The sequence below is a fragment of the Loxodonta africana genome, chromosome 18 (genome assembly GCF_030014295.1).
Source record: "Loxodonta africana isolate mLoxAfr1 chromosome 18, mLoxAfr1.hap2, whole genome shotgun sequence".
In the NCBI taxonomy this organism is placed as follows: Eukaryota; Metazoa; Chordata; class Mammalia; order Proboscidea; family Elephantidae; genus Loxodonta; species Loxodonta africana.
In genome coordinates, this window is record NC_087359.1 from 63,112,806 (window position 1) to 63,138,268 (window position 25,463).

At 49.4% G+C, this 25,463-nt stretch overlaps 2 protein-coding genes across 3 annotated transcripts in view; both read right to left on the bottom strand.

Moving 5' to 3' along the window:
* The window catches only part of SLC43A2 (solute carrier family 43 member 2), a 43,988-nt gene extending 41,690 nt beyond the window's left edge, over window positions 1-2,298 (bottom strand). The window contains exons 1-2 of the mRNA XM_003416810.4: window positions 2,222-2,298; window positions 1,149-1,356 (exon numbers count right to left, since the gene is read on the bottom strand). Coding sequence (XP_003416858.1) covers window positions 1,149-1,308 — 160 coding nt within the window. The 5' untranslated portion in view covers window positions 1,309-1,356; window positions 2,222-2,298. The remainder of the gene's footprint in view (window positions 1-1,148; window positions 1,357-2,221) is intronic.
* An 11,325-nt stretch (window positions 2,299-13,623) lies between these two features.
* SCARF1 (scavenger receptor class F member 1) lies at window positions 13,624-25,110 on the bottom strand. Of its 2 annotated transcripts, XM_064271516.1 has the most exons (11): window positions 25,004-25,110; window positions 24,606-24,667; window positions 24,275-24,376; window positions 23,211-23,736; window positions 21,820-22,038; window positions 21,264-21,392; window positions 20,152-20,255; window positions 19,596-19,716; window positions 18,517-18,638; window positions 18,290-18,436; window positions 13,625-17,611 (listed from the first exon to the last, which is right to left on the bottom strand). In XM_064271516.1, exons 1-11 carry the CDS (start codon window positions 25,102-25,104, stop codon window positions 16,752-16,754), a joined length of 2,493 nt encoding a protein of 830 aa, XP_064127586.1. In that variant the 5' UTR covers window positions 25,105-25,110; the 3' UTR covers window positions 13,625-16,751. The 2 variants fall into 2 exon arrangements, with proteins under 2 accessions (XP_064127587.1, XP_064127586.1); XM_064271517.1 differs by lacking the exon at window positions 24,606-24,667 and having other exon boundaries at window positions 13,624-17,611.
* Window positions 25,111-25,463: the final 353 nt, after the last annotated feature.

The following is a 25,463-nucleotide window of genomic DNA, read 5'->3' on the forward strand; positions in this document are numbered from 1 at the left end:
AGGAATCCCCTGGACAGATGAGAGGAAGGAATGGGGGTGGACTCTACACAGGAGTTACAAGCAGCATGAGCTGATCTAAAGCTTGTTTTTCCTCCAGCATAAGAACTCCAAAAAGAAAAGGCGTGCTGGTGGTGATTCAGGGGGTCAAGCCTAGACTATGTCCACCTAGGTGGGCTCGGGCAGTGGCTGGCAGACAAAGAAAGGCTCTGGGGAGAAAGAGAACGTGAGTCGCTGTTGGGGGCAGGGCGAGGACAGAGGGAAAATGTTTCCTATCAAGGTTGCCTCTTATGAGGGGTGACAGGGTGGAGGCTGGGAGCTGCTTGGGCTCTACTGTTGAGCTGAACCTACTGACCTGCAGCAATTAGGACTCTCAAAAGTGGTGAAGGGGGAGGAAGGCCAGGCATGGGGGGTACATTTCATGTAGTCAGGTAACTCCGCCTGCCTTCAGGTGTAGCAAAGGGAAGGAGACAGACCTAGCATCATCATTTCCACAAACCTCCATCTTCTTCCTCCCCTTACGCCCATGGGGGGGAGGGTGGAAGGCCACTGAGATGTTCTCACAGCCTTTGGGAGGAAATATCCTTTGCAGAATCATACAGCAGCAAAAAATAGACAAGAAATTGTATCCCGCAAGCCTGAAGAGACTCCGTAGGGCCTGACTGAAAAACATCTTGATTCTAGATGAACCGTCTTGGGGTGGAGGGCAAGCCACTTCCTTTCTTCTGCTGCAGCCAGCCACTGAATTTGGAGTTCCTCTTTCGTACAACTTACATACTTCTAGAATCAGGCCAGCAACACGTTTACTGAGGGCCTACTTCATACAAGGCAATGTGGCAGGTACTTGGAAGAGAGAATCTAGCGATGTTCTTACTCAGTGAAAAGAACCTTGGACTTGACTTGGGGGTTCTGGCGCTATCACAGTCCCCAGTTGTGCGGCCTTGGACAAGTCAGATCTCTCTGAGCCTCAGTTTCTTCATCCACAAAATAGGGGCAATGACATGTACTCAACAGACCTGGGTGAAGGTCAAATGGCTTTTTGCCAGTTGGGAGGCACTGCACAAGTCAGGTCTTCACAGCCATCCGGCCACCCCGCTTCCTCCCAAAGCCCCCATTCCAGGAACCACCCCAACCCAAGGCTCCCATCTCACCTGGCTCAGTACACAGGTAGGAGTAAAAGCCCTCCGACTTGAGCATGATGAGCAGCGAGCCCCAACCTAGGAGGACTGCCGAGAAGAGGAGGTTTTCCAGCACCGCCGTGCAGGCCATCCACCAGCGGCGCCGATGGGCAGTGGCCAGGGTGGGAGCCATGGTGCGGTGCAGCAGGGAGCGGTGGCCCGGCTCCGGCTCTGCAGCCACCTGCGCACAGACCTCGGAGTCAGCGCCCGGCCCTGCCTGAGCCGCGCGTCCGCCCCAGGCCTCCGCCGCAGGGCGCTGGTCATGTCACCCCTCCGCAGGCCGGCTGCAGGTGCGCGCGGCGAAGGAAGCAAGCCCCAGTCAGCCCTGCCCGGACCTGGGCCACCCCGAACCCGCGACTAGCTCTTACATCTGCTCTCGGCTACGCTAGAGCCTCCCCCGACAGGCAGGGCAACACAGAGGTAAACTGAGGCATGGAAGCAGGAAAGGACTAACGCATGCTCAGGGACTTGGAACTAGTCCTGGCCGCCAGCGGGACTGACACAGCTTGGGGGCCGGCAATGGAAGCAGCTTGAGGTCCAGCCATCTGCGCAGGGACATACCTGAGGGCTGTCACCCCCTCGGACCCTGACAGGCGCCCTCGCGCTCGCACTCAAGACCCTTCCCCAGAGCTGATTCTTTCCAGCAGCTCAGCACACCTAGCCCCGGAACGGCCCGCCCCCGGCCCGCTCATTGGCCTGACCGCACAGGAACTGCCGCCCCATTGGCCTCTGTCTAGGTCGCTAGGCGCTGCGGCCACGCGAACCCCGCATGCGAGAGGCGAAGCCGGTTTGAACCGGCGGCGCGAGCCACCCGCGCGACCCCCACCCCGGCCCGTTACCTCGGCAATTAGCCCGTTCCTATGGAAGCGGACCCCGGCCCCTCCATTCCCCAGCTCCCTCCCCTATTTGTCATCTTTCTCCTGGCGGTTCCTCATCCGTCCGGTCTCTTTCCTCCCTTATTCACACATCTTCTCCGTACACCCCTTCTCGTGCAGCTAATGTCCCCCGCACCCTCCTAGGAGCCCTGATCCCCGTGTCCCGCTTACCAGACTCCTACGGGCCCGCCCGCCGCCTTTTCTGTCCCCTTTTATTCCAGCCCTTTTATTCCGACCCCGAGATGAAAACACTGCCTCATGCTGATTGGCTGAGGGGGAGCTGGAAACAGGCTCTGGCCAATCAGCAGCCACCCCGCCCGCTCGGCGGCGAGCAGAAGCCGGTTCCGGCCGGACTGGGAGACAAACAAGAGAGATGGGGGGGCCCGAGGTAGCTGCGGGCAGTGCCGCGGCTCTGCCGCCTTCAGCTGGAGCCTGACTCGGGCCGGGAACCCCCGGAGGTGCTGCCTCATCGCCTCTCCAGCGCCCCAACCCGGAGCCTGGCCCCTGGGCTGGATCCCCGGCTCGGCAGCACGGCGCTCCCCGGGCTTCCCCACCTGCACCCCGGGCCCCCTCGTGCACCCAGCGCGGCTCCGGCACTCGGTTCTCCAGCGGCGGCTTACAAAGCCCCAATTTTCCCTCTGTCCTGGGCGCCATGCCCCGATGCTCTGCCTCCGCGGGGTGCCCGGGTCATTCGGCTCCCACCACCCTCCATTGCCTCCTTCCCACTTAGCGCTGCAATCTCCGCTGCCTCGGGCTTTGTGTTCTGGTTCCTCGCTCTCCTGCCCCCGGCGTCCCGCGTCCAGGCGCTGTCTGCCCCGTCAGAGATCCCCCGACCCCCGTCTAGGCACGGACTGCCTCTTCCCTGCTCTACGGATTCACCGACCCCTTCCCCTGTCCTAGGTGCCATCTGCCCGGTACCTGGAAAGTGCCCCTTGGGGTTCCCCAGGCAGGAGTTTGGGGAATGTCCGTCCCGTCCTAGGACCATGTCTCCTCTGGTCCCCCATTCAGACACTGACCTCCCCGCTCCCGCTGTCCTCGGTCCCCTCAGGAATCCCACCCCGACCGGTCATCTCGGTGCTCCCTGCCCCAGTTGACCACTCCATGCCTGGCGTCCTGCACTACCCTCATCCCTTTCCGCCCTATTTCCGGACGTCTTTTTAAGGTGAGGGCCCTGTCTGCAGGGTGACGCCCGCGGGCAGCTCCAAACTCAGAGCACAAGTCAGGCTACCGGGAGAACGCGCGAGGTCAGGAGGGCTCGGGCTCCCAGTCTGATCAGCAGAGCTGGATCTGCCAGTAGGAAAAGCCAGGGTAGGGGAGATGAAGCCGGGGCTCTGAAGCTTCAGCTGCCCGGTGGCACCTCCCTGATTGGAGACACCAGCTTCACCTCGGAGGGCCCCAGGTCTCCCCCAGATTCTGCTTGGTCTCCCTGGCAGCTCCGGTAACAAACTTAGTACCCCAGGGCTTCGGGAGCCCCCCAGTCTCCTGCTCCACGTCCCCCAATCCGAGCGCGCCCCCTGGCGCCGAAAACCGGCTGGCCACCCTTCAAGGGCAGCCTCGCCCAGACTGGACCTGTGCTGCCGGCTTGGGGCTTCTAGCCGGTTAACTTACTTACCCTGCAGAATCTCAGACAGTCACAAGATTTCCGCTGCCACCTGACAAATCTCTAGTCCTTCCTTGCTTTCCTCCTAGAGCCAACTGCTTGAAAGACTCCATACACATCTCACACCTAGAATAATTCACTTTCTCTCCCCGAAACTGTTCCCCCATTCTGTCTCAGATAATAGCACCACTATCTACTGAAGTTAGATACCGTGAACCATCCTTCCAACAAATATTAATTAGGCATATTTACTGTGATTCCTGCACACATACCCACACCCCAGTGCAGTTATATCTCCTACATACTTCCCTATCTGTGCATCCAGCCTCCAATCTCAGCTTCTCAAATCCATCCCCCACTCCGCCCCAGTTAGCTAGGAAATGCAAGTTTGACCTTGGTACACCAACTGCTAAAGTCTTTCAGAAACTCCTTACCCCTTGTCCTGCAGGATGAAGTCCAAGTTCCCAAACTTGGTCCACGGAACGCCACCACCACCAGCTCTTCCTCCCTCTGGAAGCTGGTTGGCCTGCCTGGTCCTGGACACTCCAACCACCTGGCATTACTTATGGTTCCCACATGTACTGTGACTCTCACCTCTGGCCTCAAACAGTCCCTTCTTGGACTGCACCTGCTCCAGGAGGCCTTCCCTAACCTCTCTCAATACCCTTCACATATCCCTGTCTTTGTCTACTGATTGCATCGTTTTATAATTGTCCACTCATTTGTTTGTCTCCCCATTTTCCCATTTGTGTATGAACTTTTTGGGAGCAGGAACTGTGTCATATTCAACTTTGTATAACCAACCCTTTATACAGAAGCAAACACAAAGCAGACGCAGACTATATTTATTGAATTAAAACATGAACAAAGTAAGGGAGCAAAAGTACCAGGTTCTAGGACAAAGGATTCACAGCAGGGAGAATGATGGTAATGCCAATAATTCAAAACCAGTTGCCATCAACTCCGACTCATGGCAACCCCTGTGTGTCAGAGTAGAACTGTCCTCCACAGTGTTTTCAGTGGCTGATTTTTTAGAAGTAGATCACCAGGTCTACTTCTGAGGTGCTTCTTGATGGACTCAAACCAAAAGGTTGGATAGCAGCAGAAGGCGTTAACTGTTTGTACCACCCACAGACTCCATGCCAATAATAATCATCCTTTATTGGGAGCTAGTAACTATTCGAGGTGCTTTCCACACTAACCCAAAAAAAACACCCAGTGCCGTCGAGTCGATTCCGACTCATAGCGACCCTATAAGACAGACACACTATGTGTCACTTAATCCCCAACAATAACCTTGGGTGATGAGCATTATCTCTGTTTTCAGATGTGAAAACTGAGGCTCTAAATAACATTTTCAAAGTCACAAAACAAGTATGTCAGGGCTGGGATTCAAAACCAGGTCTATTTGAGTGAAATTCTGTTATTGTGTTTGTTTCTTTGTTCTTAGTCTTTTTGGCAGGAGTGCTAAAGCTCCAACACCAGCTTTACTGACAAATCATAAAAGCACTAAAGTTCTAGAAGAAAATTTAGATTATTTTCCTGATTTTTGGATTGAGAAGACTTTTCCACTAAACATGACAGAAACCCAGAAGTCAAAAAGAAAAAGATCGCCTACATTTAAAATGTAAACTCTGGAGAGAGGAAAAAAAAAAAAGAAGAAGGAGAAGAAATTATAACCTGCATTAAAAGCCCAGTCACAAACTGGGCAAAGAATTAACATCCTGGATACATAAAAAAAGAAAAAAAAAATTTTTTTTTTTTTTTTTACATAAAAGGCACTTATAAATCAATGAAAGATGAACACCTCAGTTGAAAATGGGGAAAGTAATATAACCAATAATCTACAGGAAAAATGCAAATGGTTATTAAAGATTGGGGAGGAAAAGCTCAACTTCAGAATAATCTTAGTAATTCAGATTATCATGAAATATCATTTTTAACCTATCAGATTGGGTGTGGGGGAACAGGAACTCTCATATTTGTAAGACTACAAATCGTACAACTTTTTTGGAGAACAATTTGGAGTAAGTATAAAAATGCTCAATGTTCTTCCACTTTGGTGAGTGGCGTCTGGAGTCTTAAAAGCTAGCGAGCGGCCATCTAAGATGCATCAATTGGTCCAACCCACCTGGAGCAAAGGAGAATGAAGAACACCAAAGACACAAAGAAGATATTAGCCCAAGAGACAGAAAGGGCCCACATAAACCAGAGACTCCATCAGCCTGAGACCAGAAGAACTAGATGGTGCCCATCAATGATTGCCCTGACAGGGAATACAACAGAGAGTCCCTGACAGAGCAGAATAGTGGGGCACAGAACTCAAATTCTAGTGTAAAGACCAGACTTAATGGTCTGACTGAGACTAGAGGAACCTCAGAAGACATGGCCTCCAGACTCTCTGTTAACCCAGAACTAAAACCACTGCCGAAGCCAACTTTTTAGACAAAGAATATACTGGATTATAAGACGTAAAATGATACTCGTAAAGAGTGTGCTCTTTAAGTTCTAGTAGATGCAGGAGACTAAATGGGCAGCTCCTGTCCGGAGGCGAGATGAGAAGGCAGAAAGGGATAGGAGCTGGTTGAATGGACACAAGAAGTCCGGGGTGGATAGGAGAAGTGTGCTGTCACATGATTGGGATAGCAATTGGGGTCACATAACAATGTGTGTATAAACGTTTGTATGAGAAACTAACTTGAGGTGTAAACTTTCACCTAAAGCACAATTAAAAAAAAAAACGGTTAATGCTCTTACCCCATAATTCATTCTACTCCTAGGGATCTAGTCTACAGAAAAACTCCCACAGTTAAAAAAAGAAAAGAAATATGAATAAAGTTGCAAATATGTATATACATTGCATCATTGTTTATTGTAACAAAACAATTAGAAACAACCCAAGTGTTCCTAGGAAAAAAACAAACTAGTTGCTATGAGCTGGATTCAGACTCATGGAGACTCCGTGTCTGCAGAATAAAACCACACTCCATAGGGTTTTTAAGGCTCTGACCTTTCAGAAACAGATCACCAGGTCTTTCTTCCAGGGTACTTCTGGATGGGTTAGAACCATCAACCTTTTGATTAGTAGTTGACCACGTAACCTTTTGTACCACCTAGGAACTCCTTTCTTAGGAAGCGTATGGTTTAAATAACCTGTATTACATGAAGCCCCATGTAGCCAGTTTTTATAAAAAGAGGTAGCTCTATATTTATTGACATCGAAAGATATCCATCACATATCACTAAGTAAAAAAGCAAGTTGAAGAACTATATGTTTAGTATGCTTTTGTTCTAAATATTTGTTTATATGTTCACAGAAAAACATCTAAGAAGCACCTAAACTGTAAATGAGATTCTCTGAGGACTGGGATAGAAGGGCACAACTTTCTTTTTTAATGAGTAATACAAGTGTGAGGAAAGAATCCAGACAAGACCAAAGGGCATTGAAAAGTAAGTCTTGTCCCTCCTTTGTCACCCAGGCTGCCTCTGAGGAGAAGAGAACGCTCAGCTTTACTTTATATGTGTCTATAATGTTGACTCGACGGCAATGGGTTTGTTTCTTTTTTTGGTAATGTTGTTTTGTGCTTTCCAGTCGACTACAGCTCATAGTGACCCTATATGACAGAGTAGAACTGCTCCATAGGGTTTCCAAGGCTGTAATCTTTATGGAAGCAGACCGCCAGGTCTTTTCTCTCTCAGAGTGGCTGGTGGATTCGAACCACCGATTTTTCAGTAGCAGCCGAGTGCTTAGCCATTGCGCTACTAGGGCTCCTTTCTGTAATATCAACCTTTTTTTATTTTTATTTTGTTTGTTTTGTTGTTGAGAATACACACAACAGAACATACACCAACAGTTTCTACGTGTACGATTTACTAACATTGATTACATTCTTTGAGCTATGTAACCATTCTCACCTTCCTTTCTGAGTTGTTCCTCCATCATGAACATAAACTCATTGCCCCCTAAGCTTCTTATCTAATCTTTCGAGTTGCTATTGTCACTTTGATCCCATATAGATAGTTCTTAAAAGAGCATAATGCTCAAGGCATACCTTTTTTACTAGTTAAGCTAAACTCTTATTCAGTTTTAAGATGACTTCAGGGGATATTTTTGCTTTAAAGTTTAAAGATTATATCAGGGCAAAAGTTTCAGGGGTTCAGTCACTTACCATGGCTCCGAAAAGTCCAGAGTCCATGAGAATTTGAAATTCTGTTCTGCATTTTTCCCCTTTTGATCTCCGATCTTTGATCAAAATGTTCAGTCATGACACCTGGGCACCATTCAGTTCTTCTGGACTCAGGGCAAAGGAGGCAGTTGTTCATGGAGGCTATTAACCACATATTCCATATCCTCCTCCTGTTCCTGCCTTTCCTTCTTCCTCTGTTGCTCCAGGTGATTAGAGCAAATTGTTGTGCCTTAGATGGCTGTTTGCAAGCATTTAAGACCCCAGGCACTACACAACAAACTAGGAGGTAGAAGAGAAGTACTAAACATGTTATTAGGCCAATTAACTGGGATGTCCCATGAAACTATGACCCTAAACCTCCAAACCAAGGAACCAGATCCCATGAGGTTGTATGTAAGCAACCTCAGCAGCTACTCTTTTTTTTGTAATTGCTGTAAATATATTTATCACACAACTTTTGCCAATTCAACTTTTTACAAGTGTACAACTTATTGACAGTAATTACAATAATTAGTTGTATGACTCTACCCTTAATCGATGTGATTTTCCATCACCATTAACCCCTCTTTTTCCCCTCCCTCCCGCCCCTGGCAACCACTAATAAACTTTGGTCTCTGTACTTTTGCCTTTTCTTGTCTTTTTATATAAGTAAGGTCATAACAATGTTCTTTTGAGATTGGCTTATTTCACTCAGCATAATTTCTTCAAGCTCCATCCATACCGTAGCACATATCAAGACTTTATTTCTCCTGTTGGCTGAGTAGTATTCCATTGTATGTATGTACTATATTTTGTTCATCCGTTCACCTGTTGATGGACATTTAGATTGTTTCCACCTTGTGGGTGTTGTGCATAATGCTGCAATGAACGTTGGTGTACAAGTCTCTTTTTGAATCTCTACTTTCACGACTTGTAGGTATATATCTAGGATTGGAATTTCTGGATCATTTGGTAGTTTTTTGAAGAATCACCACACTGTTTTTCACAATGGCTGTACCATTTTGCATTCCAGCAATGGATAAGGGTTCCAATTTCCCCACATACTCATCATTATTTGTTATTTTCCGTTTTTCTTAATCTTAGCCATCCTACCCAAACTAGTGGGAGTGAAATGGAATCTCACTGTGGTTTTGATTTGCATCTCTCTGATGGCTAATGGTGCTGAGCATCTTCTCATGTGCTTGGTAGCCATTTGCATTTTCTCTTGGTAAAATGTCTCTTCAAGTCCTTTGCCCATTCTATGATTGGGTAGTCTTTTTGCTGTTAAGTTATTGATGTTTTATACATATATTAGTTATTAGATTGTTGTCAGATATATGGTTTCCAAAGTTATTCTCCCAGCCAGTAGCTTGTCTTTTCACTTTTTTGGTAAAGTCTTTTGATCAACAAAGATTTTTCATTTTTATGAGGTCCCATTTATTTATTTTGTCTTTTGCTCTCTGTGCTTTTGTTATTCTATTAGGTAATCCATTGTTGAAAGCTAGGCCTGACAGCATTGCCCCTGCTTTTTCTTCTAAGGATGTTTTTTATTGTTATTGTGCTTTAAGTGAAAGTTTGCAGCTCAAGTTAGTTTCTCATACAAAAAGTTATACACACATTGTTATGTGACCCTAGTTGGTCTCCCTATAATGTGACAGCACACTCCTCCTTTCCAACCTGTATTTCCCATGTTCATTCAACCAGCTCCTGTCCCTTTTTTTGCCTTTCTCATCTTACCTCTAGACAGGAGCTGCCCATTTAGTCTCATATATCTACTTGAGCTAAGAAGCACTGTCTTCACAAGTATCATTTTATGTCTTATAGTCTGGTCTAATCTTTGTCTTTAGAGTTGGTTTCAGGAATGATTTCGGTTCTGGGCCAACAGAGAGTCCGGGGGGCATGTCTTCTGGGGTACCTCCAGTCTCAGTAAGACCACTGAGTCTGCTCTTTTTACTAGAATTTGGGTTCTGCACCACCCTTTTCTCCTGCTCTGTCAGAAAAAAAAAAAAAAAAGAAGAAGCTCTCGGTTTTTTCCCTGTCAGGGCGGTCATTGGTTGTAGCTGGGCACCATCTAGTTCTTCTGGTCTCAGGCTGATGTAGTCTCTGGCTTATGTGGGCCCTTTTGTCTCTTGGACTAGTATTTTCCTTGTGTCTTTGGCGTTCTTCATTCTCCTTTGCTCCAGGTGGGTTGGACCAATTGATGTATCTTAGATGCCCACTCACTAGTGTTTAAGACCCCAGATGCCACTCACTAAAATGGGTTGCAAAACAATATCTTAATAAACTTTGTTATGCCAATTGACCTAGATGTCCCCTGAAACCATGGTCCCCAGACCCCATCCCCAGCTACTCTGTCCCTCAGAGTGGTTGTATTCAGGAAACTTCTTAGCTTTTGGTTTAGTCCAGTTGTGCTGACTTCCCCTGTATTGTGTGTTGTCCTTCCCTTCACCTAACATAATTCTTATCTACTATCTAGTTAGTGTTTTCTAAGAATTTTATGGTTTTAGTTTGCACATTTAGGTCCTTAATCCATTTTGAATTTGTTTTTGTGTATGCTGTGAGGCATGGATCCTGTTTCATTTTTCTGCATGTGGAAATCCCATTTTCCCCAGCACCTTTATTGAAGAGACTCTTCCTTCCCCATGAAATGGACTTAGCACCCTTGTCAAAAATCAGTTGACCATAGATGTGTGGGTTTATTTCTGGAATCTCAATTCTATTCCCATTGGTTTATGTGTCTATTGTTATACCAGTACTAGGCTGTTTTGATTACTATAGCTATACAGTATGTTTTAAAATCAGGAAGTGTGAGTCTTTCTACTTTGCTATTCTCTTTCAACAATGCTTTAGCTATTTGGGGCCTTTTTCCATTCCATATAAAGTTGAGGGCTAGTTTTTCTATTTCTGTAAAAAAGGCTGTTGGAATTTTGACCAGGTGTCTTAGTCATCTAGTGCTGCTGTAACAGAAATACCGCAAGTGGATGACTTCAACAAAGAGGTTTGTTCTCTCACCGTCCACTAAGCCAGAAGTCTGAATTCAGGGCACCGACTCCAGGGGAAGGCTAGCTCCCTCTGTTGGCTCTGGGGGAAGGTCCTTGTCATCAGCCTTCCCTTGGTCTGGAAGCATCTCAGCACGGGAACCTTAGGTGCAAAGGATGCACTCTGCTCCTGGCACTGCTTTCTTGGTGCTATGAGGTCCCCATGTCTCTCTGCTTGCTTCTCTTTTATTTCATGATAGATTGGCTTAAAACAGACCCTAATCCTGTAGACCCCCACGTGTCTGTCAGTTTGTCATACTGTGGGGGCTTGTGTGTTACTGTGATGCTGGAAGCTATGCCACTGGTATTCAGATACCAGCAGGGTCACCCACGGAGGACAGGTTTCAGCTGAGCTTCCAGACTAAGACAGACTAGGAAGAAGGACCCGGAAGTCTACTTCTGAAAAGCATTAGCCAGTGAAAACCTTATGAATAGCAGCGGAACATTGTCTGATATAGTGCAGGAAGATGAGCCCCCCAGGTTGGAAGGCACTCAAATGATGACTGGGGAAGAGCTGCCTCCTGAAAGTAGAGTCGACCTTAATGATGTGGATGGAGTAAAGCTTTTGGGACCTTCATTTGCTAATGTGGCACAACTCAAAATGAGAAGAAACAGCTGCAAACATCCACTAATAATTGGAACCTAGAATGTATGAAGTATGAATCTAGGAAAATTGGAAATCATCAAAAATGAAATGGAATGCATAAACATTGATATCCTAGGCATTAGCGAGCTGAAATGGACTGGTGCTGGCCATTTTGAATCGGAAAATCATGTAGTCTACTATGCTGGGAATGACTACTCGAAGACGAATGGTGGTGCATTCATTGTCAGAAAGAATGTTTCAAGATCTTTCCTGAAGTACAACGCTGTCAGTAATAGGATAATATCTATACACCTACAAGGAAGACCAGTTAATACGACTATTATTCAAATTTACGCACCAATCACTAGGGCCAAAGATGAAGAAATAGAAGATTTTTATCAGCTGCTGCAGTCTGAAATTGATCGAACATGCAATCAAGATGCATTGATAATTACTGGTGATTGGAATGTGAAAGTTGGAAACAAAGAAGAAGGATCAGTAGTTGGAAAATATGGCCTTGGTGATAGAAACAATGCCGGAGATCCAACGATAGAATTTTGCAAGACCAACAACTTCTTCATTCCAAACATCTTCTTTCACCAACATAAACGGCGACTATGCACATGGACCTCGCCAGATGGAACACAGAGAAATCAAATTGACTACATCTGTGGAAAGAGACGATGGAAAAGCTCAATATCATCAGTCAGAACAAGGCCAGGGGCCGACTGTGGAACAGACCATCAATTGCTCATCTGCAAGTTCAACTGAAACTGAAGAAAATCAGAGCAAGTCCACGAGAGCCAAAATATGACCTTGACTATATCCCACCTGAATTTAGAGACCATCTCAAGAATAGATTTGATGCATTGAACACTAGTGACTGAAGACCAGATGAGTTGTGGAATGACATCAAGGACACCATCCATGAAGAAAGCAAGAGGTCACTGAAAAGACAGGAAAGAAAGAAAAGACCAAGATGGATGTCAGAGGAGACTCTGAAACTTGCTCTTGAGCGCCGAGTAGCTAAAGCAAAAGGAAGAATTCATGAAGTAAAAGAACTGAATAGAAGATTTCAAAGGGCCTCTCGAGAAGACAATACAAAGTATTATAATGACATGTGTAGAGAGCTGGAGATGGAAAACCAAAAGGGAAGAACACGCTCGCTGTTTCTCAAGCTGAAAGAACTGAAGAAAAAATTCAAGACTCGAGTTGCAATAGTGAAGGATTCCATGGGGAAAATATTAAATGATGCAGGAAGCATCAAAAGAAGATGGAAGGATTACACAGAGTCGTTTTACCAAAAAGGATTAGTCGATATTCAACCATTTCAAGAGGTGGCATATGATCAGGAATCGATGGTACTGAAGGGAGAAGTCCAAGCTGCTCTGAAGGCACTGGCAAAAAACAAGGCTACAGGAATTGAGGGAATATCAACTAGATGTTTCAACAAACAGATGCATTGCTGGAGGCGCTCACTTGTCTATGCTAAGAAATATGGAAGACAGCTTCCTGGCCCACTGATTGGAAAAGATCCATATTTATGCCTATTCCCAAGAAAGGTGATCCAGCCGAATGTGGAAATTATAGAACAATATCATTAATATCACACGCAAGCAAAATCCTGCTGAAGATCATTCAAAAACGGCTGCAGCAGTATATCGACAGGGAACTGCCAGAAATTCAGACCGGTTTCAGACGAGAACGTGGAACCAGGGATATCATCGCTGATGTCAAATGGGTCCTGGCTGAAACCAGAGAATACCAGAAGGATGTTTACCTGTGTTTTATTGATTATGCAAAGGCATTTGACTGTGTGGATCATAACAAACTATGGATAACACTGCAAAGAATGGGAATTCCAGAACACTTAATTGTGCTCATCTGGAACCTTTACATAGATCAAGAGGCAGTTGTTCGGACAGAACAAGGGGATACTGATTGGTTTAAAGTCAGGGAAGGCGTGTGTCAGGGTTGTATTCTTTCACCATACCTATTTAATCTGTATGCTGAACAAATAATCCAAGAAGCTGGACTATATGAACAAGAACGGGGCATCAGGATTGGAGGAAGACTTATTAACAACCTGCATTATGCAGATGACACAACCTTGCTTGCTGAAGGTGAAGAGGACTTGAAGCACTTACTAATGAAGATCAAAGACCACGGCCTTCAGTTTGGATTGCACCTCAACATAAAGAAAACAAAAGTCCTCACAACTGGACCAATGAGCAACATCATGATAAACGGAGAAAAGATTGAAGTTGTCAAGGATTTCATTTTACCTGGATCCACAATCAACAGCCATGGAAGCAGCAGTCAGGAAATCAAAAGACGCGTTGCATTGGGCAAATCTGCTGCAAAGGACCTCTTCAAAGTGTTGAAGAGCAAAGATGTCACCCTGAAGACTAAGGTGGGCCTGACCCAAACCATGGTATTTCCAATCACATCATATGCATGTGAAAGCTGGACAATGAATAAGGAAGACCAAAGAAGAGCTGATGCCTTTGAATTGTGGTGTTGGCGAAGAATATTGAATATACCATGGACTGCCAAAAGAACAAACAAACCTGTCTTGGAAGAAGTACAATCAGAATGCTCCTTAAAAGAAGGATAGTGAGACTGCGTCTTATATACTTTGGACATGTTGTCAGGAGGGATCAGTCCCTGGAGAAGGACATCATGCCTGGCAGAGGACAGGGTCAGCGGAAAAGAGGAAGACGCTCAACGAGGTGGATTGATGCAGTGGCTGCAACAATGAGCTCAAGCATAAGAACGATTGTAAGGATGGCACAGGACCGGGCAGTGTTTCGTTCTGTTGTGCATAGGGTCGCTATGAGTCGGAACCGACTCGACGGCACCTAACAACAACAAGAATCTTGTAGACCTCATCAGTATAACTGCCACTAATCCATCTTACTACATCATAGTGATAGGATTTACAACACATAGGGAAATCGCATCAAAAGATAAAACGGTAGACAATCATATAAGGGAATTATGACTTAGCCAATTGACAGATATTTTTGGGAGACACAATTCAATCTATGACACCAGGATTGTGTTGAAACTATAGATGACTTTGGGTAGTATTGACATATTAACAATATGAGGTCTTCCAATCCATGAACATGGAACGTCTTTCCATTTATTTAACTGTTCTTTAATCTCTTTCAGCAGTGTTTTATAATTTTCATTGTATAAGTCCTTCATGTCCCTGGTTAGACTTATTCCCAGGAATTTTATCCTCTTAGATGCTTGTTATGAATTGAGTTATGTTCCCCAAAAATATGTGTTTTAAATCGTAACCTCTATGCCTGTGGTTATAATCCCATTTGGGAATGGGTTGTCTTTGTTATGTTAATGAGGCAGGATTAGTGTAGCATATAACTTGAGTCAACCTCTTTTGAGATATAAAAGAGACTAAACAAGCAAGCAGAGATGAGATGGGGTAAGATAGATGCCAGGACACATGGAGATCTCCAAGGACCCAGAAAGCAGAAGCTGAAGAGACAAGGACCTTCCTCTAGAGTTGACAGTAAGAGAAGGACTTCCCCTAGAGCCGGCACTCTAAATTCAGACTTCTAGCCTCCTAAACTGTGAGAAAATAAATTTCTGTCTGTTAAAGTCACCCACTTGTGCTATATCTGTTAGAGCACCACTAGGTAAGTAAGGGAAACCCTGGTGCTGTAGTGGTTAAGAACTACGGCTGCTAACCAAAAGGTTGGCAGTTCAAATCTACCAGGTGCTCCTTGAAAGCCCTATGGGGCAGTTCTACTCTGTCCTATAGGGTCGCTATCAGAATCGACTCCATGGCAATGGTTTGGTTAGGTAAGTAAGACAATGCTATTGTAAATGGAATTGTCTCTTTAATTTCCCTTTCAGACTTCTCATTCCTCGTGTATAGAAACCCAAATGATTTTTGTTTGTTGACCTTGTACCCTGCAACTTTGCTAAATGCCTCTATTAGCTCTAGAAGTTCTATTGTGGAATCTTTGAGATTGTCTACATATAGGATCATATCCACAAATAAGAGATAAGTTTACTTCTTATTTTCCAATCTGGATACCTTTTATTTCTTTTTCTTGCCTTATTGCTCTGGCTAGGACTTCAAATACAATATTGAATAGAAGTGGTGAGAGTGGGCACCCTTGTCTTGTTCCTGATTTCAAGGGGAAAGCTCTCAGCCTTTCTCCATTAAGCATAATGTTGGCTGTTGACTTTTCATGTATGCCCTGAATCCTATTCGGGAATTTCCCTTCTATTCCAATCTTCTTTAGGGTTTTCATCAAGAAAGAGTGTTGGATTTTATCAAAAGCTTTTTCTGCATCCATAGAGAAGATCATGTGGTTCTTTCCCTTTGTTCTATTGATGTGGTGTGTTATGTTGATTGATTTTCTAATGTTGAACCATCCCTGCATTCCTGGAATAAATCCCACTTGGTTGTGGTGTATGACTCTTAATATGCTGTTGGATTCTATTCACTAGTATTTTGTTGAGGGTAGTCTTTTTTACTTTTAACAAAGACTATTACCACTTTTATAATTTTTAAAAAGTTCAATCTAGTGAAAAAAGTAGAAAATCTGTAAATGACACAAAAATTTAAAGAAGAAAATAAAATCACCCATGATCTCATCGCTCAGAGGAAATGACCATTTTATGCCTTTCCCTCAAATTGCTTTTTATGTACATATATCCTTTAAAAAAAACAAACACTTCCGCTTTTAAAATATTAACAAAACATACAGAAAAAACGTAGAATCCTAAACGTGTATCCTGAGGCATAAAGAAGTAAAATTTATAAAAAGAAAATGGTGCTATATTGTGTTTCCTAGTTTGTACTCTTTGCACTTAACAGGACAGTATGAACATTCTCCCACTTCATGAACTATGTTTGCATAACGCGATTTTTAGTGGTTGTGTAGTAAACTGTCATAAGAAATATTTATTTAACCAATCTCATAGTCAAACTTTTAGTTTGTTTCCCATTTCAAAAGAAATGTTTTGCAAATAAAGGAAAGAATATCCCTTTGAACAACAGAGAAAAAGTCCCTGCAGCATCTCCTCTTCTCCTCTGTGACCCTACACTGCAGCTCTCTGCCTGGGCCTTCCAGACCCACTCCAGGAGCTCTTCCAGTTTCCAGAGCCAACCCTGGCCTCTAATCTTTGACTTGTCCCTATGGAAGGGACAGAGGCTCTGGCAGGTCTGTCCCTACCCTGTGATCATTTCCCAGCACAATATGTAATATGACCCAGTGGCAGTCCTGGTGTCCCCCTTCTGTAGTCCCCCCACTCCCCAAGTTCAAGGTCTTCAGGGCTCTGATGGCCCAGAGATGGGTGCAACATTCTCATACTGGGGTTCCTCCTGCCCTTCCTCTTCAGCCAGCTTCTGGGGAGCCTGTTCTGGGAGGGCACCCGCAGGGGCCAGCTCCTGGGTCCTCCCCGGGCTCTCAATGCCATCTCCCAGCCCCCTGGCCACTTCTCCTGGCCTGGCTCTCACAGACTCCAAGGCCCCCGTGAGCTCCTCATACGGGGCTGAGCCAGGACTCTGGCTAGCACAGCCAGAGGCCAGCCCAGGGCTGCCCTTGTTCCGACTCAGGGCTCTGCGTGGAGGCTTGGGGATGGCACTCTTGACCTTGGGCTCTGACTGGCCTTTCTGGAAACTACCAAAACGGCGCAGGACAGACCGGACAGGCCCCTCAGATCCCCGAGGTGTCCCTGCCAGCATGTAGATGGTGGTCACTGGGCCTGAGTTCTCCTGCACACTGCCCTCAATGGCTTCCACACGTTCAGCCACGGTTCGGCCTCCAAGTGGATGCTGCCGGCGGCCAATGGCTGAGTCCCTGGGGCTGGCAGCACCAGAAGGGGCCTTGTCCGTTTCTGCTGGCTCTGGGTCTGTGGATTCCTCAGCCTCCTGGCCCTCAGGACCTGGCTGGGCTGCCCGAGAGAGCCTCTTAGGCTTTCGGAGGGGACTGGAGAGCTCCCCTGAGCTCCGGCGACTCTGTGGCGCAAACTTGGTACCTTCAGCAAAGGAGACTGATGGCCGCTTGGCCCGGGCTAGGCTGGAGGTGCGTGGGATGGCGAATGGTGTGGAGGCATCCTCAGGGGGAGGGAAGGGGCCTGTAGCCAGGCTGGCCTCTGGTGACTCTACTTGGGCCACAGGGGCCATCCCTGGTGGAGGAAGCAGAAGAGAAGGGCTTGACTGGAGCTGGGCTGGTTACCCCAACCCATCCTACTTACCCAGCTCAGCATCTTCCAGGGGGCCTCAGGACTGGAGGAAGAGGGTAAGGATGCAGAGAGAGGCCGGGGAAGGGTCTACTCAGGTAACCACTGCTACTCCTAGCCTCTTCTCTTCCCGCCCCTCTCCACACTGAATTAAGGCCACAGTCTAGCCACGCAGAAATTCTTTCAGTGCAGCAGAGTCTTGTCCCTCACACCTCTGAGCTTTTGTGCATGCTGTTCCCTCTTCCGGAAACACCCTTCCCACCTTGCCCTAACTTTCACTTGGCTCACTCCTACTGATTTTGCTAGACTCAACTCAGTCTAGCACTAACACTGGGATGTCTCCCCTGACCCCAAAAAACCTGAAATGCCTGGATTATGAGCCCCTGCTCTTATGCCCCCCATGAAAGCCTGCATCACTCTGTCCTATAACTGACTGCTTCTCTTTCTGTCTGCCAGAATATAAGCTTGGTGAGGGCAGGGATCTGTCTATCTTATTCTTTACTGTGTTCTGAGAGCCAGGTAAAGACTGGCATAGAATCACGCACACGCTATTGATAAACATTTGAGGAAAAGGTTGTGGTGGGCAGGGCTGCCCAGGGGCTGAGTGGGTTGTTGTGGGGCTACCTTCTTGGGGTGGCACACAGTAGGCAGGACCCTCATCCTCCTCTCCAGACTCAGGATCAGAAGAGAAGGAGTCGTCGGAGGCCCAACCGGCAGAGGGTGGTTCAATGAAGCTGTGGTTGAAGGGGATCTCAGGGTCGTGGTGTGAGACTGTAGGGGCATCAGGTCAGGAGCAGAGCCTAATGAGAAATCTTTTCCCGTCCAGCCCCCAATCCCCAGCTGCCACTTACCTGTCACCCAAGGTAGCTTGTGGCTGCTGAGGGAGCCACAGGGCAGCACAGAGCCCAGGCTGGTCAGTGCCCCCCACACCTGCAGCTTCACCCTGGACACGGTGGCTCCATCTGTTGTAGACCTGAGGGTGTAGGGAGGGTGGTCAGTCCAGGGGTATTTTTGGTGGGGGCGAGGTGGGGGCAGGAGGAAGGGTCCTGGAGTTAGTGTGAGGGAAGCACAGTGACTGGGTGACTACATCTACCTTTTACCACATCATTTCCTGCCCCCCAGACCTTCAATGGTTCCCTCCTACTGACTACAGAATAACACCCCAACTACTGAGCCTGAGATTCAGGCCTGTCACAGAGGACAGTGTGGCCCTAGAGTCAGACAGACCAGGGTTCCAGCTCTGGCTTGGACTTAATCTCTCTGGGCCTCAGTTTCCTCATCTGGAAAATGGGAACAACTCCTACAAGACCCAGCAAAGTACCAGGCATCTAGTGGGAAGTCCCTGGAATGCAGCTATTTGTTATTATCATCATAACTGAGCCCTAGCTCACCCATCTCAAATGACACCCCCTCCAGGAAGCCTACCCTTGCCCCAGTCTCCTCACCCCCAGGTGACTGCTCCACTCCATGCCATTCCTCTGACAGCTTTACACGTGTCCTGTGTTCATGTTTGTGTGAGGGGCTCCTCCCTCCATCCCCAGGCTCTATGCCCCAGAGGAGGGCAAGTGGGTCTGCTCCTCTGTGATAACTTTTACATCACCCTCCTGCTGGTTTTGTGTGCCCCCGCCCCTACTCCTGAGTCTCCATTAGTAAACTTTCAGCCTCCTGCTGTGGCTCTGAGCCTCACCAGCCTGCTGACCAGTCCCACCTGCCCATGCAGCTCAAAAACTCCCCCATCAAGTTTTCCAAGGAAGGCAGGAGGCTGACCTGGTGTCTCCAAGCCACTGCCACTGCCAGCGACCTCCATCACCCCTTACCTGAGTGTGGGACAAGGCCAGCCCTTCCCCACCCAGACAGGCAACCAGATGCCACCTTGCACCCATCCCATAGCCTGAGCTGTGGGGTGGGGAAGGGACAAGTCAGTGCTTACCTGTCCTTGGGGTCCATGCGGGCAGCCCAGCAGCAGTAGGCACAGCAGGCAATGCCCAGGAGGAGCAGCAACAGAGGCACCAGGATGCCCGCGATGAGGGCAGCATCCTGACCGTGAAGGCCTGGGGGAGCAGGAGGGGAGGTCAAACAGCCAGGGCTGTCCTGCCTTCCACACAGTATATCTCATCCTTAGCTGTGGGCACCCCCTCCCTGTGGGTCCTTCTTCCACCTCTGTGACATATAGACTGCCCAGCCTGGAGGCCCCCTCCTCCAGGCAGCCTCCTTTCTGGTCTGCCCCCTCCTCATGGCCATGGCCTATTCCATAGGCTCTTGCCCCCAGTTCTGGTGCCTGATGCACATCCCGGTGTCCAGCCCTGCCCACTCATAGCCTAGGCTCTAGTCTGGTTTCTCAGAGGGCAATGCCCCAAAACATCCACATAGACTTCAAGCGTAGGGGATGTCTCTGAAGTGGGCCAGCTTCCCAGACAAGTGACAGGCACCTGAAGCCCATCTAAAGGGCCACGGTCACTGTACCCCGTACCCCCCCTCCACCTTACCATGCTGGCAGGCCCCAGAGACAGGGTGGCAGGGCCCCTCTTGGCATTGGCAAGGGACTGAGCAGTTGTCTCCATGGAAGCCGGATGGGCAGGAAGTGTTACAGCTGTGGGGTGATAAAGAGAGGCAGGCTGAAGTCTAGATGGGAAGGGAGGTAGGCAGACATGGGAGGGGGAAGGTAGATGGTAGATTTCTGGGCACCACACTTACCCCTGGCCAGGTAGACTTCCCTAGATGATGCCCAGATGGACCCCTTCTGACCTCTGAGCTACATTGCAAGTGCCACTCCCTGTGTTTGGGAGAACCCCTCAGCCCCTCAGCCCATCTTCCAGGGAAAGTACCCATAAGCGGCCCAGATGCTCCCTGGCCCCCAGCCTCCAATGTGTAATCCTCAGGACAGGGTCTCCCTCTGACTCTCCTCACCTCCATGCCCATCCAGCACTAATGTGAAATGAGCAAGATACCAACGGCATCAGGGAAAGGCTGCCTAGGTCTGGAGGCCTGAAGCAGGACCAGCCCTGCCCCTGACTCTCTGGGATACGGTCCTTTCCTTTGTAAAATGAAGTCTCCTTCTTCTGATGCTCCATTCTGTTCTACAGGTGGAAAACCTGACAGGGTACACTGATTATGTTTTACCACCTTAAGATCTTGGGGAAATGACACAGGTTCGGGGCCCTGCCCCTAAGTAAGCTCCCTACCTAGTTAGGGAGGAGCCCCTGGGTAGTGCAAATGGTTGGCACACTTGGCTGCTAACCGAAAGGTTGGAGGTTTAAGTCCGCCCAGAGGCACCTCAGAAGAAGGCCTGGCAATTTACTTTCACAAAAGCAGCTACTGAAAACCCTACGGAGCGCAGTTCCACTCTGACACACATGGCGGCGCCATGAGTCAGAATGGACTTGAGGGCAGCTGGCTTTCTCGTTTGAGAGCCTTTTAGATGAAGCTCTGCCCTGGCCCTCCCCGGGCTGATGCAGACCCCACACAGGAGGAATAACTGATGGCACAGGGGGCATCTGGGAGGCAGGAAAGTCCCCAGAAGGAAAGTTTAGGAAACAGATTGCATGGGGGCCTTACCTAGGCCCCCTATGCTTCCCCCTCCCAGGGCCCCCATTCTCACCTGGGCCCCCAGAAGCCGGCACTGCAGACACAGTCCCCAGTCACGGCATCACAGGTCCCCTGAATACAGGTGGGGCAGGTGAAGCCACAGTCCTTCCCAAAGGTGCCAGGTGGGCAGGGCTCTTCACACCTGAGATGAGGCAAGACTTGGGGAATGGGAGGCCAGAGCAGGCCTGGCCCCCACAGGCCCTGCCCATCTTCCCCCATGCTCCTGGAGTCAGGGGCCCAACTGGCTACTCCTCAGCAGTGAAGCTCAGATGTAAACAGGGCCTTGAATCTGGGGCCACACCCAGTAGGTGACAGAGCAGGGATTCCTAAAGGGGGAAGAGGGTGGAAAGCCTGAGTGGTAGAGAGGGAGCTGGAAGAGAATCCTGCCCAGGCCTCCTCAGCACCCATGTCTCTCCCTGCAGCCTTCACCAGGGAGGCAGGCCCCAGAGGGCTTCATAAATGTGTGTTTGGGTGGAGGGTGGGGCAGTTATCCCCAGAGGGAGCATCGGGGTGGAGATGGGAATCCTGGAGGAAGGTATACCCCACCCTGAGCAGGCTGGCCTCCTCACCTGGGGCCCTGCCAGCCAGGGTCACAGCGGTGACAGTGCCCCGTATCTGGCTGACAGGATTCCCCAAACTGGCAGCGGGGGCACTGCTGCCTGCAGCTCTCGCCAAAGGTGCCCGGTGGGCAGGGCTGGTGGCACCGGGTTCCATTCCAGCCTGGCTTGCAGGACTCACAGCTGCCCGTGTCTGGAGCACATGGCTTATTCTGCTTGCAGTGGCCACAGCTAGGAAAGGAAAGGGTTCAAGGGAGCACTGGGGAGTGGATGGACAGGGCCCATCCCTCCTACTGGCACTATGCCCACCCACCCAGGCCTTCCAGGGCACTGGAGAGTGACCAGGACCCAGCTCCTGCCACTCAGGCAGGTTGGAGCCTTAGTTTCCCCATCTTGTACAATGAAGGGACTGAACAGGTGATCTCTGAGGGCTCTTGCAGGATTCCATCCGGCTCCTTCTAATCCGCTTGAACCTGGGGCCACGCCCACTAAATGACAGCTTTCCCCTCCTATCCCTTTTCCCTCCCTCCTTTCCAAACGTGCCTGAGACTCAATATTTTAGCTTCTCTCCCAAAACATGAAGATGCATACAAATAAAAATATAAATATCTCTTTTCGCCATTATAATTTCTTTATCTTAATTTCTCACTGGTGCTTAGCAGTAACTTGAAGTTTCTCCTTCTGGATACTTAATTACCTGGAATCAAATACTTGGGACAGACCCATTAGCTGGGGTGGAGGAGGGAATTCATAAAATCAGTTTACCATATCCCAACATCAATGGACTCGATTGCAACGGTTTTTTTTTTTTTTTTAACTAGCATTAAAAAAAAGAAATAGAATAGAACCCATTACAGTGTCTCGTCATATGTAGCAAAAGGTCAAGTATGTATTGTCTTGTTAAACTTTTATTTCAGTGACCTGTGACAAAAGGTGATGTAAAACGTATTTCCTATTGTGGGCGGAGCCAGCCAAAGTTTAAAAGCCACCGAGTCTTAAACGGACCCTGCAACCCTTTTGTCTCGTGATTCATTCTGCCTCTAAGTCCTGTGGCTTGCTAGTTAGTACTAGTATTTTTGTTGTTTAACAGTAAGGAAATGAAAGGAGCGGGGTGGCCTGGACCTAGGAGTATCAGGCATTTTTTTTTTCCTTTTTCATCCCTGCCTTGAATATTTTTGTGGAGCACACCACGCATCCTACGCCTTCTCCTGCTCTTCTCACTGTGCCGCACCTGTCCCCTCCCCATTTCTTTTCTCTGTTATTTCCTTCTTTTTCTCACTCCCTTCTCACCTTCCTTCTCTCATTCCCACCCCTATCCCTCCCTCCTTTCTTCCCCCACCTTCTCTGGCCCACTCCCCCTCCCTTACCTTCCTCCTCCCTTTCCCGCCCCGCGCCCGGCTCACCTGTCCTCGCACTGCGCCCCGTAGCGGCCTGCGGGGCACTGCAGCTCGCAGCGCTCGCCGTGGAAGCCGGGAGGGCACGCGCACTGGCCCGAGGTGGCGCTGCAGCGGCCGCGCACGCACAAGCACCGCTCCCGGCACCCGGGGCCCCACCAGCCCGGCCGGCAGGTGCAGCGGCCCGACCCTTGCTCGCACGGCGAGCCGTGGCAGACGCAGCGGAAGCTGCAACGGCGGCCCCACCAGCCCGGTTCGCACAGGCAGGTGCCAGTGACAGGGTCGCAGCGCGCCGCCGCTAGGTTGCACTGGCACGGGCGGTGGCACGTGGTCGCCCACCAACCTGGCTCGCAGTGGCACGCGCCCGTCGCAGGGTCGCAGCGCCCATGGGGGCCGCAGGCGCACGCGAACTCGCAGCGGTCGCCCCAGCGGTCGGCTTGGCAGTGACACGCGCCCGTGGCCGGCTCACACCGGCCGTGCGGGTGGCACGGGCAGCTCTCACGGCAGTCGGGGCCCCAGTATTGGCCTGGGCAGCCTGCGGAGGACAAGACCGGTACAGGGAGCTCAGGGCTGGGCACGCATCCTCGTCCCGCCATCCATCCCATCCACAAGAAAAAGGCCGGCCCTCTGAGAGCTGAGAGCCCTCTGCTCCCAACCTAGTGGTTCCTGGTGGCCGCGGGCTTGCCTGCCTCTGGCTATCCTGCCCACCAACCCTACCACAGAGGACCCACTGCCCAGTGGGGGCCTCCTTCCACTCTCCATACATCCTCGAGTGTATAAAGTGTGTAGGGAGGTGAGTGGAAATAAACATCCATCTTGCAGTTAACAAGGATCACTGGCAGTTTCTGAGAAGTTGAAAAGGAAGGTGAAGGGCCCAGAGCTGAACCTTGTGGGCAGATGAGTCAGGGCATCTCTGAGTGGGCCCCACTTCCTGCCTCTGGACCTCAATGTCACCGGTGAAGCTTGGAAGAATTCTGGCCCTGTTATTCTAAAATTACACTCCCACCTGCTTTGCATCCCCCCTACCCGTCCCAGTTCTGCCCAGTGACTCCACCCTCCAGTGGGAGACTCACGGGAGCTGCACTGGGCCCCGAAGAATCCAGGTTTGCATCGACAGAGGCCTGGTTTCACACACACCTCGTGTTCCTGGCAGGCGTCCAGCCCCTCACAGATGGCTGAAAAACATCCCACTCAGGTTGGAAAGACTGAGGCATGACCAGGGGACACCCTTACTCTTCTCACTGGCTCCTGGGGCCCTGCCCCTTCAGAGCTAGGGGTGTGTGTCCCAGGAGGGACCCTAGCTCTAGGGCTGAGGAGGGAAAGAGGCCCCAGGAGGGTAGGGAGAAAGGGTCACTGGGCTGTTCTTCCCTCTCCACAGCTGGGGGTCTCCTCCTGGCTACTCACGGATGGTGCATTCTGCATCTTCCTGTCTCCAGCCTGGGCAGCACTGGAGCTCAGCAGAGGGGCTGTGGGGCAGAGAGGGGTCAGCTGGGCAGCTCCAGGGAGGGAGCTGGGCCCAGGGCTACCTAGCCCCTCAGGGTGGGTCACTGTCTCTAGCTGAGCTATGGGAAGCTGCTTCAGCCCCATCAAGGAGACCTAGCTGAGTGTCACAATTCCAATGTCCCCAACCCCTTCCCTCTCCTTCCCTGGCCTTCCCACCATCTGCCCTGACTTTCCCTCACCCTCTAGGCTGCCCCTCAAGTCCCTTCCTTCAGCCCTGTGACTCTTGCCCCACACCCTCCTTTTCCTCAGTGTCTCAGCACCAGTTCAACCACTATCTCCCAGGCTCCCACAAGACCTACCTGCTGGCCACACAGACGTGCCGCCCATTGGGGTCCAGCTTGGACCCCTGGGTCCCCTGAGTCCAGAACAGCAGCAGCAGGAGCAGTAGCCTCAGTCCCATGGCGGCCAGTGCAGCGGAAGGGCTTGGGTTAGTCAGCCCCACAGCTCCCAACCCCCTCCCTGTTTCCTCCCAAGGCTTTTCCTGAGGAAACCAGGCTGGAGGGGCGGGCAACCATGAGGCACCTCCCTGTTGGGAAATCTGGACATTTGTAAAATGTGAACTGAAGGGAAGGAAGGCCGATGGCCAGGGCTGAGCAGGGGCTTAAGGGGCTGGTCTTAGTGGGGAGAGGGACGGAAACACAGAGCCACAGGTCCCTGTGGGGGTGGGAGCCACTGGGGAGCCCCAGCTTTCCATTAGGCCATACTCCCAGAGCAAGGCAGGAGCTGAAAGAAGCTTCTCCACCCAGTGACCAACCAAAG

Bases quoted from the DNA above. Each gene is read 5' to 3' on its own strand.
- SCARF1 (XM_064271516.1), bottom strand. From the start codon at position 25,104: ATGGGACTGAGGCTACTGCTCCTGCTGCTGCTGTTCTGGACTCAGGGG. The intron at 24,668-25,003 runs GTAGGTCTTGTG...TCTGCCCCACAG, and splicing joins CACGTCTGTGTGGCCAGCAG to CCCCTCTGCTGAGCTCCAGT. The intron at 18,639-19,595 runs GTAAGCACTGAC...CTACACCCTCAG, and splicing joins CGCATGGACCCCAAGGACAG to GTCTACAACAGATGGAGCCA.